Genomic DNA, 17,613 nt, shown 5'->3' with positions numbered 1-17,613 from the left:
GCTTATGAAGCATTTTTATGTAAAAATTGATTTATGTGAATTATTTTGAAGACTTTGCATTTAAATCTTATGATACTACTTACAACCTCCTGTTCTCTCTGTTGTTCCATGTAGGCCGAAAATTCGACAAGCCTAAGCTTGTGGGTCGCGATGGCGCGCCCTTCCCATGGTGGTGCAGGCTGTGCTTGAACCAAATCACCGCTCGAGACCGCTGTCGCCGGTTTCCCAGTGTAGGCAGGCTGAGGAAAGGGTTTGACATCCTGGGACGTTCCTGGTTGCAGGCCAGGTTGCCAAAATTGCTGAAAATATATCGCGCATTTAGATCTAAAGGCGATACACTGACGTAGACAATTAACGATTAGCCAATTTCTATGTGCCTGATATTTAATAATTGTTAATATACTTAATGGATGTTCATATTTATAATAAGTAATGCTTAGTTATCATAGCAGACAGATTCAGATTATAATTCGATTGTACTGTATCGTGTTACTATTAACGTTCGTCGTTATCTATATAAAATTATCTAGATAATTACTAGGTGAAAAAATGGCTGTATCTTATCTTTATCTACATTATTAGAATGTATATTATCTCAGCTTTTAGATGGTCTTTTAGTTAGTTTTTGCAAATTCTTTAAATTAATGTAAACAATAACGAGTAAGAAGTATTACATCTTTATCGCTTCAACCTTCAAATTAATTTATCTGAACAAGAAAAGACTTTTTTGAAGTGATAACAACAGCTTGCACAGATCGTGCAATGTAAAAAATGCCGCAAAACTATGAGTAATTCGTAAACGTTTACAAGGAACTATATCAGTCATTATAATATGAATGATACATTCTCTTTATATTTCTAACTTTAATTTTATTTGCGTATCAATCCAAATCAAAAGAGGAACATTTTTTTGTTGAATTATTTAAAAAATTTGTTTTTAAGGAATAAATATTTACAAATAAAAACATAAATGTATTCTTTTTGTTAACTAAAAATTATTTTACTCAACAGCAATGTTATTTTAAAATTATGTAAAAAAAATACATAGAATTTTCTTCTGTTATTTAGATAAATTTAAATCATCTTTATCTTATATAAGATACATTTACATGTAATTTATCATATTTTTTCGAGATAATTTTAAATTATTTAACAATAAGCGTAACGCTCTATCAAATACAAAACAAAATAAAGTGAAAATTGATAATCAAGCAAAGAAATTGACGAATCCGTTTCTCTCGAAGTACAGGAGAAAAAAATATAAACTCACTTTTTCGAAATTTGTTAAAAAATTGTTTGCATTATGCAAATCCTTATATTGTAACTGTTTCAGTGAAAAAAAAATACATAAAAAATTTTCCGTAAAAGCCATCGAGCCGTCGGGCGAGGAACGAGCAATAGGAAACGAAATGAATATGAACACAAGTAAAAGAGAACAACAACAACAATAACAACAAAAAGCTAATGGCATTAATATGTAAAGAGAAAGAAAGAGAGATAGTCTGGTAAGCCACAACGAATGACGCTTTCCATTATGCAGATACGTCTAATGTAACGCGTACATACGTAATCAGTATGTGTACATGTCGTACGTCGGTATGCGATGCCCGGTAGGTGATACCTATGTACAAGATTAGAGCGACGGACAAATTCAACAATACACAACAAGGGCCCCCAGGGGCAGCGCAGCAGCAGAGAGCCAGGGGATGTGTCATTTTTGCGAGGGATGGTTAGTTTTCGGCGCAAAAGCTTTCGCGCCATGAAGAACAAGAAAGTACGTGATTGATCATATGGAAACAGCTTTCTTCCGCTATTTTTCTCGTTTACATTCTTCGTCTCACAACCAGATGCGAAAAAGTGCGCAAAAGAATAAAACATGACAGCGATAAAGCGAGAAGCCGAATTTAAAGAAACAGAGGGAACGCTATATTCACTCTAATCAGTTAACATTATTTCTTCTTGACGCAAGACGCAGGATAGAAGCAACACAGTTTAATTGACTCAAAGATATGAAAGCCAATTTTAAACAAGTAACTGCGCTGTTCGCAAATATCGCTTCGTTTAAACATCAAACATATTTTTAACAATGCTGTCTTGCAAAAATTTAAATTATACTACACCTATTACAGTGTGTGTGTGTGTACGCGCGCGCGTGTATGTGTGCGTGCGTGCGTGTGTGCGTGTGCGTGCGTGTGTGTGTGTGTGTGTGTGTGTGCAGAATTTACTAATGTTAAATACCGAGAAATCAGACAGATTATTAATTGTGAACACGCGTTGATTCTAAATCCTGCGTTGTCAAATTAGTGTCATTCATTGCAATCTCTGACGTGACATTATTTAATTATAATTATTATCTCAAACTTTCGTGAGACACAAAAAAATTTACAGATCAATCGACAAACCACACGGTGCTGATTGCCTTCGACAGGTGGATTAGCGATTATTGAGCGAAGCGGTTAGGAACAGTAACAAATTTCAAAAGAAGAGGCTCAATCGGCAGTGCTGATAATAAAAGTAAAGTTATCCTCTAAGACGACGAGACATTTTATGTCTTTCCCCTGCAAAGCTTTCAATTTACTGATGATATGAATGATTTTATAAATCGCGATAAATCGGAAATGCCATTACTATTGCATTTTTAAACTACATCAAGTAATAGTCACTAATGTTACAACAATTTTATTTTTTTCCTTAATATTTAAACAAGCGACATTTCTCCTTTGCATAAATTTCTTTCATCACTAAATTCGTTTTCATATTTTCACTTAAAAAAGTCTATAGTTTCTGAAAATAAAATCATCAAAAATTGTCGTCAAAAATTTCTCTGAAAAGTTTCACCACAAGTTTGCGTGTAAAATCAATTAATAATAACAGTAACGGGTACAACTCATTTTTAGTGTTTGACATGTAAAAATCGATTGAAGAAAATTTACAATTAAAGAGACGATGCAACGATTATTATAAAAGCGAAGAGATTGAGGCCGCTTGTTTTACTTAAAAGCGATTCGTCATGCGAAACCACCAGTGTACAGCGATTAACTTAATTAATTCGCATTTTATAGAGAGTCTCGTCGTCTCACCCTAAAGCTCGTGGCTCTTTTGAAGAGAAAGGCCGATAAAAAAAATGTCTCAAGGGGTTCTCCGAGATCAGGACTTACCGCTCCGGGATAGGAGACAGGGGTGGAAGCATGAAGGGCAAGGGGCCCCACGAGGGCGGGGGGCATCTTGTTGTGTATCGCGCTTCCAGCTGATACTATTTGGGCGCTTGACATGCTCGACATTGTCTGGAGTGCCTTCTCCTTGGCGGCATGATCCTGACAAATTTCCAGACCGATTATCACGCAATGCCGGACGACACATAGCATCATATAATCGATATTTGATCGTCTTTCTGAATTGTAGATATTATGACGAGAAATCGTTGAGACTACACACACATACACACACATACATTGAAAAGAGTTTGGTAATAGCTACCAAATGTTGAATAACATATTGCTAATTAAATATTCAGTTATGACCAAAACTATTTAAATTGTCTAAATATATTTAATATTACCAAACGATTAGTTACATTATATGGTATATTGTTTGGTAATATCTATTTAAAAAAAGTAAAATTATTTTTTGTTATATTTATCTTAAAGTGCTACTGTAGGTGAATTTTCATCCAAGTAGCTACTTTAAGTATAGTGCAATTTCGTTATTAAAATTTTTATATCTTAAAATAACATTTACTAAGATTTTGCGACTGAAGAAAATCAACTAAAGTCAAAACGTACATTGCAATTTTGAGAAATTTTTTTGTTTAAAATATAATTGTTTAGTAATTTATAATGAATAAGCACTACCATCCTCGCTAAATTGCTCGTTGTGGCCTTTTTTAAATAATTATTTGTTTTTTTTTGCATTGAAGAGCTTGAATACATTTACTAATACAATTTTGTTTACATTAAAAACATTAATTCAGTTATTTTTACAGTTATTTTAACTTAAAAATACAAAAAAATGTAAACAATTTTTTAACTTTTAATTTTGTAGCTAAATTTTCACGTAGAGTAGACTAACGAGTTCACTCGCCACGCCTCTTGATTTACATGTAAAAAAATGAGTAGCATTATAGGATTAATCGAATATTTAATTGGTGTTATTTCACTCAACATTTAGTATTATAATTATTACCAAACTTTTTCTATCTGTAAACAGATTTTAAAGTATGGTACATTAATACAAATACGTTTACGTGTTTCAAGAGACTTGTTAAAATTTTTAAACGTAAATCATTTGATAAAATTCAGAACAAATTCTATCAAAAATAGTTTAACAAAAAACCAAATTTTTCAATATTTATATTTTTGTACGCTTTGGAATTAAATTACAAATGCATATGTGTTAAAATTCTAAGAAAGCAAAACTCATTTTAATTTAAAGAAGAGTTTTTAAATTAAGTTTTATAAACAGTATTTATAACGCTGTTTGTATCTTGACAAATTGATTAAAGATAAATCGACTTCAAACCGTTAAAAAAAGTAATCCAAACGTTTTCATGTATAAAGTATCGCACAATTAATATAGATGCATATTGCGCGTTTCTCGTGAAAATATAAAATGCTGAGTAATGAAACATGTATTTATAATTGAGACGCAATGGCGAAAAATGTTTAATATGAAAATGCACACACACATACACACACAAATCAATCTTTCAGTATTTCTGATGAATACGCGCTTTTTGTTTTTAATTATTCGCTTCGTGGAAGGACAAACGCAACGTGGCTCGAAAAATCGGAAAATTCGAGACATCCGGAACTCGCGATATCAATCAACAGTCGGCGAATAAATTCGTAACATTCTCAATGATGCGAATCAATTTACCGCTCCCGGACGCGCGATTACCAGCGTCCCCTTTTTTCTCCCTGTCCCACCTACCTCCCCTCCCCTCCCCTTGATATTTTTTTCCCTCGTTCTCCCTCGTCTATCGCGCGTCGTCCATCCCGTACGCGATGAAATCGATCGCGATCGCGCAGTGCAGTTGATTGCAGAAACAACGGCAGCGGCGGCGGCGGCGGCGGTGGTGGTGGCAGCAGCGAGTCCGGTTGCAACAGAAATTCGCGGGAATTCGGCGCGCTTTTATCGGAAAGCCGTCGTTTTAATCAGCGCCCGACCGAAAATCGCTGACGAGGCGAACGAGAGGTGGTTCGTTGCCGTGACGTTCGGAAAATTGCCATGCCCACCACCGCCACTACCACCATCATCCGGTCCCGCACCGATTCATCCCCGCGCCCATTCGTCACGCACTCTCTCTCTCTCTCTCTCTCTCTCACTCCCTTTCTCTCCCTTTCTCACCCCGTCCCCACGAGAGCACGGGGATTTTCAATTTCGTTCATAAATCCGTAATGGAGGAGTCACTACGAGTGCCGGTCGACCGGAATGAAGCGCCACCCGCGTAACGATGCGAGCAATAAAGAATTTAGCCGACGGTGCGACCGAAAATCACGGGTTACATTTTGCTCTCGACGTTGTTTACGCCCCTCGCGTGTTCGCCTCGAAATACACGGGGCGAATATCCCGGAGAGCCACTGTTCCGCCGCCACTGTTCCCTATTACCTACGGATTTTTCGATCAATTTGCAGACGAATTTTGTTTAATGAAATTGTCGATGTGTGTATATCGATAGTGTATTCCTAACTTGGAAATAGTTGTAAATGGAGGGCTCGCCTCGGATTGCATGTGGGAACCGTGTGGAACTACAAATGGATAATAAAAATGTTAATCCTCGATTTAGTTTTACGTAAAAACTTTGCTTTAATAAAATTTTAATTTAAAATTTACGACGTTTGGAAATCACTTATCAAATTATCGTATCTATCCTAAAAACTGGATAACGATTACGGTTTGATGTAAATAAAGAAATAAATATTCAATTAATTAAAAAAATGATTCTACGAATATTTCACAGGAAAATAATGCATTCAACATTCCAGTAAACTCTTACACTCATAGAAAAGATGCTTTATCTTTCTATCATAAAATAAGATATAGACAATTATAATTATTACCGGGAAGAAACTATTTTCATCTCGAATGGAAGAATTCTCAAATCGAAAATAAAATGATCTCGGTCTGTTCCATTAATTTTCTCAGATAGATTTAAATTAGACAATGGAAATTTGTGGCGAATAATGATTTAATAATGGATTCTTGATTTAATAATGGATTAAATCTGAAAGAAAATTTGAAGAATTATTTTTTTCATATAAAATATCACAAAGGTCTACAAAAAAGCTCGCTTCGTAAATAACAAAAATACTTCACCCCAAAGCCACAAGGACTCGCTTTACGCGTGAGTTACTTTTCCTGAATACATTAATTATAATGCATCGCACATGCAAATCTTTTTTACGAGAAAACGCTTGTCCGTACAGTCCCTATCGGTGGTGTGCTAAACTGCGTAGCAATTAATTATACGTTATAATATTGAGCAAACTTTTATTTTAAATAGAGTAAGAGTATATAAGTTGAAAACGTTTTATTCTTGTCCCAAAACAATAAATCAATCAAATTTATTTTGGTGGAGAAGAATAGAAATTATACTTATTTTATATTGCTTTATTTTCATATATATAAGTTTGCAATAAGATTAAAAACGACAAGAATATTTTTAGTTTTGTTATTATACTGATAAAAAAAATTAATATCAAACAAAATTTCTTTATTAGCAACACATTTATGTTTCTTTACAATTATGAAATTCTGTCAAGAAGATTTGATATCCTTGCATATATATAAAACAATGAATTGATTTGATACTAATTTTTTTGTACTAAAAAAATGCATAGTGATAATTATAAAAGTAACAACTATGGCATACAAGTTTTATATGTAAAATTAATGTATATAATTCAGTAAACTATTTTATAGTTATTGCAACTAAAGTTTATATCACCACGGCAACAATATTTGTGCAACTATTAGTTTATAGTGAAACAGCGTGTCAACCAAATTTACATAATTATATAAACTTTATCACAAATAAATTATGATAATTACATACTTTCAATTTACGTTGATTAAGTACGCAACCGGAGTATCTATGATGCAGATCCTTAAATGCTAAAAATGAGAACGAGGGATAACGAGTTCGAATCTTATTGTCAGCCAGTTCAATTTTTTTTCTACATTTGAATTACTATTTTTCTATAGTTTATCTAACAATTTTGCTACAAATGGTTAATATATTATCGTATTTCTTTAGTTCATTTAATTTATTATTGTTTATTACAATTTTGTAATACATACATAGTTGAGGTGCTATTTGTTCACTTTATAATTGTTGATAAGGAAGTTTTTTCTTTGAGTACAGAAATCCTTTTTTTTCTGAGAAGATAAATGCAATTAATTATCATAGATTCCTTTCCATTACAACAAATTGTCGACAATTAATGTTTCAAATAAGTTCTACACTAAATTAATAAAGCAGAAAAAATGCAATCGTCACTGTTAAAAATCGGCAGTAGAATTTAATGAAATGTAACGGAAGCAAATTTCAAGCAGGTATATTAAAAAATATTTAATGTACATTTAATGTAAATTTGATGTTGTCAAAAGTGCACTAAAAGTGCACTAATTTCATGCACATAATTTTTACTTATTGATATATTAAATTTGCTGTACATTAAATTTAATGTATAACTTAAAAATACATTAAGTTTTATGACATTTTTAACAGTGTAAGTAATTAAATAATTGTATATTTAGTAGCAATTATACTTTTTCTGTAATTGATGATTTTTTAGCACCCTACTAAAAAAACTTATTACGTTTGAGATAATTAATGGATAAATTTAATAAAGTTCTTTATACTTTGAGGATTATGGGATAATGGTAACATAAATTAAAATCATTAAAATAAATGTCATTAAAATTCTCTGTACTTTCACTGATAATTCGCTTATTAAAACGAAATGACCTCTCAATTTTCGCGAGGCGAGATCAGAAGAGATTTGGGAAATGTGGCAGGGTTCTAATGCATATTCATTATGCAATTTTCGGGTTCTGAATCATTATGTATTTCTCATTTTTTTTATTTTCGTCAAATTCATAGCAATTCCTTATTTATATTTAATTTTCCCGAATTACGAGAAAACGATACGGCACGGTATTGCAAAGCTCATTTCAAAACCACCGGACGTTCTTACTTGTCTTTTACATCCAGATTTCCTTACGATGCAATTGATGCAACGTCAGAACGAATCGATAGATAACTCAGCGCGTAAAGTCAATTTACAAAACGGCCGTGCGCGAATTTTGTAGGACAGAATGTAATTTTTTATGAATGTTGGATGACATCGATTACCCGCGAAAAGTCCATTTCGCTGTGCGGGCCGTTGTTCACGTTTGTGCGGGGCGCGCGCTGAATTTGCAGCGGAAAATCAATTCGGTTAATTGAGAGGGTGCAGTCCGTGTCGTTTTTTTTAATTTCCACCCTCCGTCCCACACGTCGCCTCCCCTCCTCCCTCTCTCTCTCTCTCTCTCTCTCTCTCGCCCTTCATCTCTCGAATACACGCCAGGAATGCAGAGGATTGGGCGGGTAACGGGGTTGGACATGTTTATCGACATTCTGAAACGCTGCTCGCCCGTTTTTGGGCACCCTCCCTCCTCTCGCACCCCTTTCTACCACTACAACCCCCCGCCCCGTTATCGGGAGTACGTTTACACCGCAACAATTAATTACGCCGTAATGCCTGGTGCAATTATTTCCAAAATAGATAAAACGGCGGACAATCTCGATAGACTGTGATAGTTGGGGGGTAATATCGTTTGATATGCGAGCATGTAAAATGTGCACAAAAGCTAAATCGAGTCTACGTGAAACGTAACAAGCGCCATTATATAAAAGAAAATATAATGAATAAAATTAAAACTGAAAACTGCAGAATTACGTAAACGGAAAATTTAACGTTTTATCATAGGATTGGTGAGAAAAAAAATTCAAGTTAACGTTAAATTTTGTTCTTTAGTCGTACTACAATCGAGTGAAGAGAATGCGAGAATCGTTATCTGATAATCATTTTAAAATTAAAAAAAAATGCAACTTTAAATAGAAATATTATTTTAAATAGAATTATTTTAAATAGAGAGAGAATAAATACCAAGTAGTGATAAACATATACAGTATTTTGTATAAATTTTACAATGCAGCATATTTTTATCAAACAGTTCATAAAATATCTTTCGTATATTTCATTACTAAAATTCCTATCATTACTCATAATATTTGATCGATTACTAAGTACCTGAAACTTATCATCGCGTATGGTAAAATTTGTAGCAAATTTTATGGTAAAATACAACAAAAAATTTTTTCCGTGTATGAAAAAAAAAAGTAAATAAGGTCTCTTTCAAGCACAAATACTTGCCGCGTTTCCACAATTCATTTCAATTACGTTTCAACGAGTTAAACAATTTCCTTTAAATTAATGCTGTCTCATTAAAATATTCAGGAAGATAAGGAGCACAATTTAGTTAAGACGATATCGGTGCGTGTGAAACACGAACGCCGTTCGCGAAATTCTTTCCCTGCCTGGGCGAATAAATCGCGCGGTTCGCGGCCGCAGGAAGGGTAGCAACCCCTCCTTCTGAGCAACAAGCAAAAGTCGTGGCAGAGCCGGCATTCACCCTGCCTGAAACGCGAAAACCAGAAAATTACGTCACGGTGGACCGTACCACCCTCCCACGCTTGCTACTTTCCTGAATAATGTTCGCGGTATGCGGCCACTGCAGTTGCAGTCGCTGCAGCTGCGGCTGACCGTGCTTAAAAACGGAAACCCGCACAAGTATTTCATAAATGGCATCGTGGCACGGAACCGCGCGCGCGGAAATAGATGACATCTTATTACGCGAAAGTCGTGCGCGCGCGAGCGTAATTAAAATTGCTCGAGAAACGCCGCCGTTTTCCTGAACTCTTTGGGACTTCCAAGAGCCGCGGGGCGCAATAGAATATAAAGATGACAACGCGGAAAAATAGAAACATTATTTATACGCAAAATTACTCGTGCGAGACAGTATCATGTGTGAAACGTTAAAGATAGATTTCAGATAAGATTATGAAAGAATACTGATAAACATTATCACCTATTGCATAATCAATTGCATATAGGACCTAAATCTGGACATAGAACTAGAGCTTAAAATTTTTTTTAATTCAACACGGAAGAAAATGATTTTGCTGTTGTAGCAAAACTGTCTTTGCTATTGCATACTTGTAGTGGCGCGGCGACAAAATTTAATTGACACAATTGTAATTTTAAAAATTATTCGTTAAAAAAGCAGCATCTGTTTTGTTGCTGAAATAGAAAAACAAATTTACTGTATTTATCTTCACAATTAGGTTAATTTGTTGTTAAAGCAAAATGATATATTCTTAGTAAATACTTGTGGTATTAGAGCAAAAATACTACTGCTCATTCAAATAGGCTTATGCAGACTTAAATCCCTGATTCAATGAATTTGTTTTCACAGCAGAATAATTTGTAGTTTTAGCAAATTTATATATAACGTTTAAGAACTAGTATTCTTAGCTAATCTCTTTGCTGTCCATACAACTAATAGATTTTACTGCAGCAACATAAAATCTGTTATGCTAGTAAATTATTTTCTTTCTAAATGAAAACGTGAAATTCAATAAAGATTGAAATCTCACTATTAGCTTTTCTCTATCTTTGAAACATAATTTATATTAATTGAAAACATTTATATTTTATCACTTAAAAAATGATCAGAGCCTCAATATTATTCCATTTGTCTTGAAAAGTGCTCTGATGCTCTGGCTTTGATTGCATTACAACAGCTTCAAATCGCAGAATCCTTCATTGAATTTCGCTAATTACATCAATATCGGCGAAACAAGTAATACATTTATGCGATAATTAATTAATTATATCTAATCAATTAACCTTTTGGAGATAGTGGAAGAAGATGGGCATAAACGCTATTGATAAATTATATTTCACGATCCGACTATTTGGTAATAACGTCTAGATTGCACGGAATATCCGAAAAAATTTTCGGTTTATTGTCCTCGATTAAATGGCAGTTTTTTTCTTCAAACGAGAGTTTTGTCGGAGTGCTGCATGCAATCGCACGGTTAATTTACACGCTCCGCTTGTTTTTCCACTCTCTTCTATTCCGAATATTGACCGATCCTGTATAAACAATACTCTATTTTTCTCTCTCTCTCTCTCTCTCCCTTTTTTTCTCTCTCCCTCTCTTTTTCTCTCGTGTCTTCTGTCTCCTGTTATTTCACCGCCCATCGGCGAAATGGAGGCACCACCGATTGCACCGCCCTGCTTTGATTTATTAACCGACGCGCAATTGTTCGCGAATCGCTTTAATAATTCAGCTGTTGATTAAACGGGCTGGGTTCATTTTTACGCGTGATTTATCCCGCGGCAATGCTCCTCTCGATACGTGTGTCCCTCGATATACATGCTTCTCCCTCTCGTTGAAAATGATTCCGCAACGGCCATCGTCCGCTAATGCTTGCACATCGCCAATCGCGATTTAATATCATCGCATACTACTCTCCGAAGCAGCATTGTGCAAAACGCGAAATACAACAGAATTCTGATTATCTCAACGCTGAATGTTTCGATCGAGCATTCGATTATTTATAAATGTTATTTAATAAAAAAATGTAAGTCTATGCAAAATTAGCGTACCGAATCCGTGTATCTTAAAATTGATTGAAACCAAGAAGATAATATACAAAAAAGAATATTTTGACACTGAACTCATTATATGATTATATGATTAAATTCCATTCGTACGTCTTTCTTCTGATGATATCTACTAATGACATATTTTCTCTGTCTTTAAGACAGACTTTTAACTCTCGGTCCATAACTTTGCTTTGAAAAGTCATAAGCGTAAGAAATTGACCAATCACAGTTGAATGTGAGGAAAATAATCGACTATGGTTAGTCAATTTCTTACGGCTTTTAAAGCAAGGTTGTGGACCGACACTGAAAAAATAAGAAGAATTAAAGAAATGTCTGTTAATCATCTTCGTTCAGTAAAATTTTTTGTTTCATTATGTGATATTACTTAACAAAAAGTAATACAATATAAAATTTTTAATATTGCGTATAGTACATGAAATTTCATTAATATTGCATAAAATATATACTTAATAAAAGATAATGTAATAATATGAAAAACAATATTTAAAATTATTATTTAACAAATAAATACAGAAAAACGTATAATTTTGTATGTGTTTGATTATGCGACTGTCACATCCTCTAACGCAAATTTGGTTAATCGAATTTTCAATATATCAGCTGCACAAGTTCACAGAGAAATAAAAATCTACCGCATGTGAGATTCAAATATCAATTCCACGTGCCAAGTATCGCGTTTATACGACACGTGCAATATTTTATTCAATATATTATCAAATGACACGACGTATCATCAAGTATTACAATATTGTTAAATAAATAATCGTACAATCGCGTTTATTTCGCATTTCATTATTATAATAATGTGTCACGTTAAACCGCTATCGTCGCAATTTATTTTGGTAGTAGCAACGCGTTAAATTTACACAGATAAACAAAATTTATATCGTCTCGAATAAATTTGTTGGTTGTCTTTCCACGAAAGAGGCAAAAAATCGCGAGACGCACAACGTCGATAGGTGGACTCGATGTGGCGTTGAAAAGCATTAAAAAATAAATAAATAAATAAATAAATAAATAATAAATGTAATGAGTGCGCGATTGAGAAATATGTAAACGGGATATGTACTTACCACTTTGAGTTTTGCCTGTATTTCCCGGAGTTTTCTTCTCGCGAGAACCTGTATGTGCGAAGATACTTGTTTTCGCGTTCTCGTCTTACCGGTCCTCAATTTGATATAACGGGCGATCAGCTCGTTGCGACCTGCAACATGATAAATTATGTGCATAGAAATCAGTGTTTTTCGTTAATAGATATTAATCCTAATAAATGTCGTTAATAATCACATAAGCAGATACGCAATCAAGCGCATTTAAGTTAAACGATATTCATCTTATTAATAATATCCAATCATATTTCGACAAATATACATTTAATATTAGTTAAGGATGAACATAATTTAATTTTATATTTCAAATCTTTTTTTTAAAGGATGAAATGAACGACTTAAAATATTTAATAAAATCCTCTTAATTAATGATAATTAAAGAGTTGTAAAATTAAGGAAGTCTTCGCAAAACGCTATTTAACCTCAAGTTTTTTTTTTTTTTTTTTTAAGTTTATCTTTCAATCACTATATGCTTTCTATTTACCCCATGTAATTTTATGAAAAATCTTGACACTTCATGTAAATTCTGATTTCTTTGTCGAGAATGGAAACAAACAATTACGATATCCACAGAAGCATCAGAATCGATCCTGGGAAATGAAAGTTCCGTGACGAAGATTGCATTCTCGCGAGCTTCGAATACGAGAATTCCTTCTAAAATTGACGAGAAGCAGACCGGACGGATTCAAACAAACCCTCGAGCAAACCGCTCGAAATAGGCTTTGAGAGCTGCCTCTGAGAAGCGTCAGATAAAATGCGCTTTGGAATAAAGCCGACCGTCGGCGTATTTAATTCAAGCGACTTGATGCATTTTAAACTAGCTTGAAGGACACGATTTGTCTTATCAGGTTTGATTTACATCTGTGAGTTTTCTTCGGTTTTATTATGTAAAAAATACGATATCATTATTTAATGATTATTGTTGTCTTTCTATAAATTACAACAGGTCAATAACGTGGTTCAAGAAAAAATAACTCTAACACTAAGATAAGATTAATTACTTCTCAATTCTTGCTGAATACAAACCCAGTTTCTAAATTGCTTCATTATATCACAATTTTGAGAAATTTGCAATTAAAATTGCAAAAACAGTTATTTTTCAACCTAACCTAACCTAACCTAACCTAAAATTGCAAAAACAGTTATTTTTCAACGTACTTTATCATATTATAATTATGATATGTGACGAGAGGGAGAAATTTTATTACATTCAAAATTAAATACGTTGTTAATTATATTTAAAATTAAGTATGTTCTTAAATACAGTCTTCGCGGAAAAATTGTGAATTTATGAATTATTGTAAAGTATGTATTTATTTAAATCTCAGGGTTTTTTAGGTCACTGATTATAAATCTTTTTCAAAATAAATTGAAACGGATAATATGACAAATGTCAGAACTTGTAAAATGTCAGAATTTTAGCAAAAAAAAAAAAAAAAAAATAGAAATTTTTTATGGTACTAAATAGGAATTTAATATTTAAATTTGACAAATCCAAAATGGTAGAGTTAAGTATAATTGATGAAAATTCAATCGCGTTTAAATTTTAGCAAAAAATCATATAAGGATTTTTATTCACATACATACGCCATATTTAGTAATACACATATTATTCATAATCGGCACAAAAAACTCCTTTTAAGAACTGGAAGTCCTAACATACTTAAGTACTTAAATTTGCAATAAAATTTCTCCAACACATCACATAATAGTTATAGTATGACGAAGTATGTAAAAATAGCTTTTCTTTGTTTGCAATTTTAATTACAAAATTCTTAAAATTAAAATGGAGCAAAAACTATAAAAAATGACTAATTCCGTTCTGATGTTTTGGTTTTGTTGAACAGTGTAAAATCTGTCACGGAACAGATAATGTAAACTTATCAGTATCACTATGCGAATAATTTATGTATACATTTCTACTAATATGTTGCTTTTATTCGTATTTACATGCATAATAATATCTCTCTTTAACTTTTTACAAAACTCTGATAGGATTGTATGCAGTTTTCCTAGATATCCATCCAGTTACTCTCTAGTATTACTATATACTCATTAATTGTGTAATAATACCACATAGGAAATGGATAATAACTTGGATAATAAATACAGTTTTATTCAGTGGATGAAGCGTGAAGCAGTTTTTCTAATAAAAATATACGTAGATACCTGTCCAGTTATTGTTCAGTATTAATAGACAAACTTTTATGCTCACTTATTAATCAATTGAATAGTCCATTTATTATCCTGTTTTTGTTCAGTAAATATGTTCAGATTTTGTGCGCAATAACTGCAAACAAAGCGTTACATATTGACCCTAATAAGTAGTTTCAATTGCTAGACAGAAGTAATAACTGTCCAATAACTGCTAAAAAAAAAAAAATTTATCAGGAATTATATTTATGCATCATAAAAAAAAATAATTTAAGTTGTAAAAACTTAAAACAGAAACTAGTCTGTGTAAATATTTGATATAAACGTTGATTTTCATCGCTTTTTAAATCACTACGTATAATTGTGAATAATTGTATGCAGTGAATATTTAAACAATAATTAACCCATATATGATTTGTCACCGTGGCGGATAACGTAAATTACGCTCGATATCGCTATGAATGGCGCTAAACGGCGAACGATTTACAGTAATCGCGCGAAAAAGCGCAGTTTCGGTGCCGCGCGCGCGAAAATCATTTTCGCGCAAAACTCGCGGCTAAATTTAACGGGTGATAAAGTGCGCTCGTCATAAATTCTAATTAGCACGGGAGCGCATGTGGAAGCGAGTACGGGACGGCGGCGTTCCGAACCGCCGTTTGGCGACTCAATCCAGCGGATATCCGCGCGAAATTACGCGGACGCGTAACTCGCGACTCGGGACGATAACGAGTATAATAAATCGTAATGAGCCGAAGCGGGCGGGAAGCGTGGAACGGGAAAGAGGCGGGAGAAACGTCCCGCGAGACGAGACGAAACGAGACGAGGAGAGCGAATGCTTTCACTCGATTCGCGCAGTTACACGCGAATATAAACCGCTCGAAACTGCCGATAACGAGAGACGACCGATTTCGAAATGGTGAAAAGAACCGATTCGAATGCGCGGGGACGTATTCAGGTTTCATCGCGTACACGATGAAAATCCAACGGCCTCCGGATTTAACAACACGAATATTCCATTTGCGCGCTCCATTTCATTTTTTTTTTGTTTTTTATACAACAATGTACTACGCGCATACTGCGTAAGGTAAAATCGGAGAAAAAGAGAGGAAGAGATACGGGCGGGGATGTTTTGTTTTTCTGTGGACACGCATTGGGAGCAATGAAAAATATAGCATCAAGCTGCGGCGATCAAAAACTCAGCGGGGAATATGAGGGAATACTTTTAAAATGTGCCTCCCTCATTGCGCGCGCAGAGTGTGATGTAAAAGCATATGTAATAAATATGAGGAAAAAGATCTTGGTTATTCGCGAATTGTGAACGCATTATTAAAATTCGACGCACAGTATTAATCTTAATTTTCTCTATTTATAATACTTTCCTAGTAGGAATGTATGCAGTTTTCCTAGACTATCCCACCCATCCAATTACTATCTAGTATTACTGTATTCTCATTAGGCTGTAACAATACAGCGTAGGGCTGGACAAGAATTTATATTAATAGAGATTTATTCGCTGATTGAAGCGGATCTTTTTCCTATTAAAAAATATGTATAGACACCTGCCCAATTATTGTTTACTATTAATAAACAGACTTTTGGGCTTTCTTATTATTCAATTAAATTGTCCATTTATTAAGAATAAAAGTAAGAGCGACAAATACGTTCATTTATTGCCCATTTATTGTCCTGTAAAGATGAAGTAAGACTGTGTGAAGTAATACAAAAGTGACGAAACTGTTTAGAAGAGTTTGTCTAGACAGTTCTGTCTAGACGAAACTGATCAAAAAAATGTATGAAATATCTTTTAGAGTTTTTACAAAAGGCAATAAGATTTTTCATGCAGCCAATTTATTACTTTCTTTAAATTTACCCTAAATTTCGTTTTGTATTTTTGCGTGCACTCGTGAAAATATTACACGGAAAAAACAAGATATGTTTTTGGTTAAGCATGTATATTTTGATAAAAATAAACAGATTTTTTGGTTCTAATATTTTGGTATGTAACCAAAACATACAATAACTATAAGGATAACGCTTTTGAATGGATCTATAATGATATATAGCAGTTGACGGCATTATTATCAGATGAACGCGACGACGTTATATTTCTCGTAAGAAAACTACAGAATAGAATAAAAGGAGCAGCATTTTTATTGATATTTTAATAATTTAATCGCGTGAGTCCTCAAAATTGGGTTTGAAGACAAAAGCGAATGACGGAGGTATGTTGACAATAGTTCTTTATAAAAATTAATTCAGGAATCTGATAATTCCTACAAGAATCTTGATTCGTTTCAAGCGAACATACTAGGTTGAATCTACCGGATTTCCAATTAATGGCAATCAGATTTTTTCCCAATTGTGGTCGCAATCAGAATACATGCAATCAAATTTATTTTATTATCTCAACCAGAATACGAGTAACCAAATTTGTCTGACTCTTTTAACACTTTCGTGATTGGCGAGACGTATATTTCAATCCTTCAAAAAATTCAAAATTCATATCTCTCACAAAAATAAAGATAACGATTTCTTTAAGAACACATTTTAAAGATTAAGGGTAAGACTTTTTATAAAAAAATCAATTTTGTGAGTTTCACCTCTTGATT

At 33.5% G+C, this 17,613-nt stretch overlaps 1 protein-coding gene across 7 annotated transcripts in view; it reads right to left on the bottom strand.

The window, feature by feature from the left end:
* Positions 1-17,613, bottom strand: part of LOC105200450 (protein scalloped) — a 213,456-nt gene that overhangs the window by 8,016 nt on the left and 187,827 nt on the right. For 4 of the 7 annotated variants that reach the window (XM_026138739.2, XM_026138738.2, XM_026138743.2 and 1 more), the window contains 3 exons: positions 12,815-12,945; positions 3,159-3,314; positions 84-299 (listed from right to left, as the gene is read on the bottom strand). In XM_026138739.2, coding sequence (XP_025994524.1) covers positions 84-299; positions 3,159-3,314; positions 12,815-12,945 — 503 coding nt within the window. The remainder of the gene's footprint in view (positions 1-83; positions 300-3,158; positions 3,315-12,814; positions 12,946-17,613) is intronic. The other 3 variants (XM_026138742.2, XM_026138746.2, XM_026138744.2) reach the window with 3 other exon arrangements.

This window comes from Solenopsis invicta, chromosome 1, assembly GCF_016802725.1.
Source record: "Solenopsis invicta isolate M01_SB chromosome 1, UNIL_Sinv_3.0, whole genome shotgun sequence".
NCBI classification, from domain to species: domain Eukaryota; kingdom Metazoa; phylum Arthropoda; class Insecta; order Hymenoptera; family Formicidae; genus Solenopsis; species Solenopsis invicta.
Note: the sequence above shows the minus strand (reverse complement) of the source record. Positions and strands in the feature narration are given on the sequence as shown.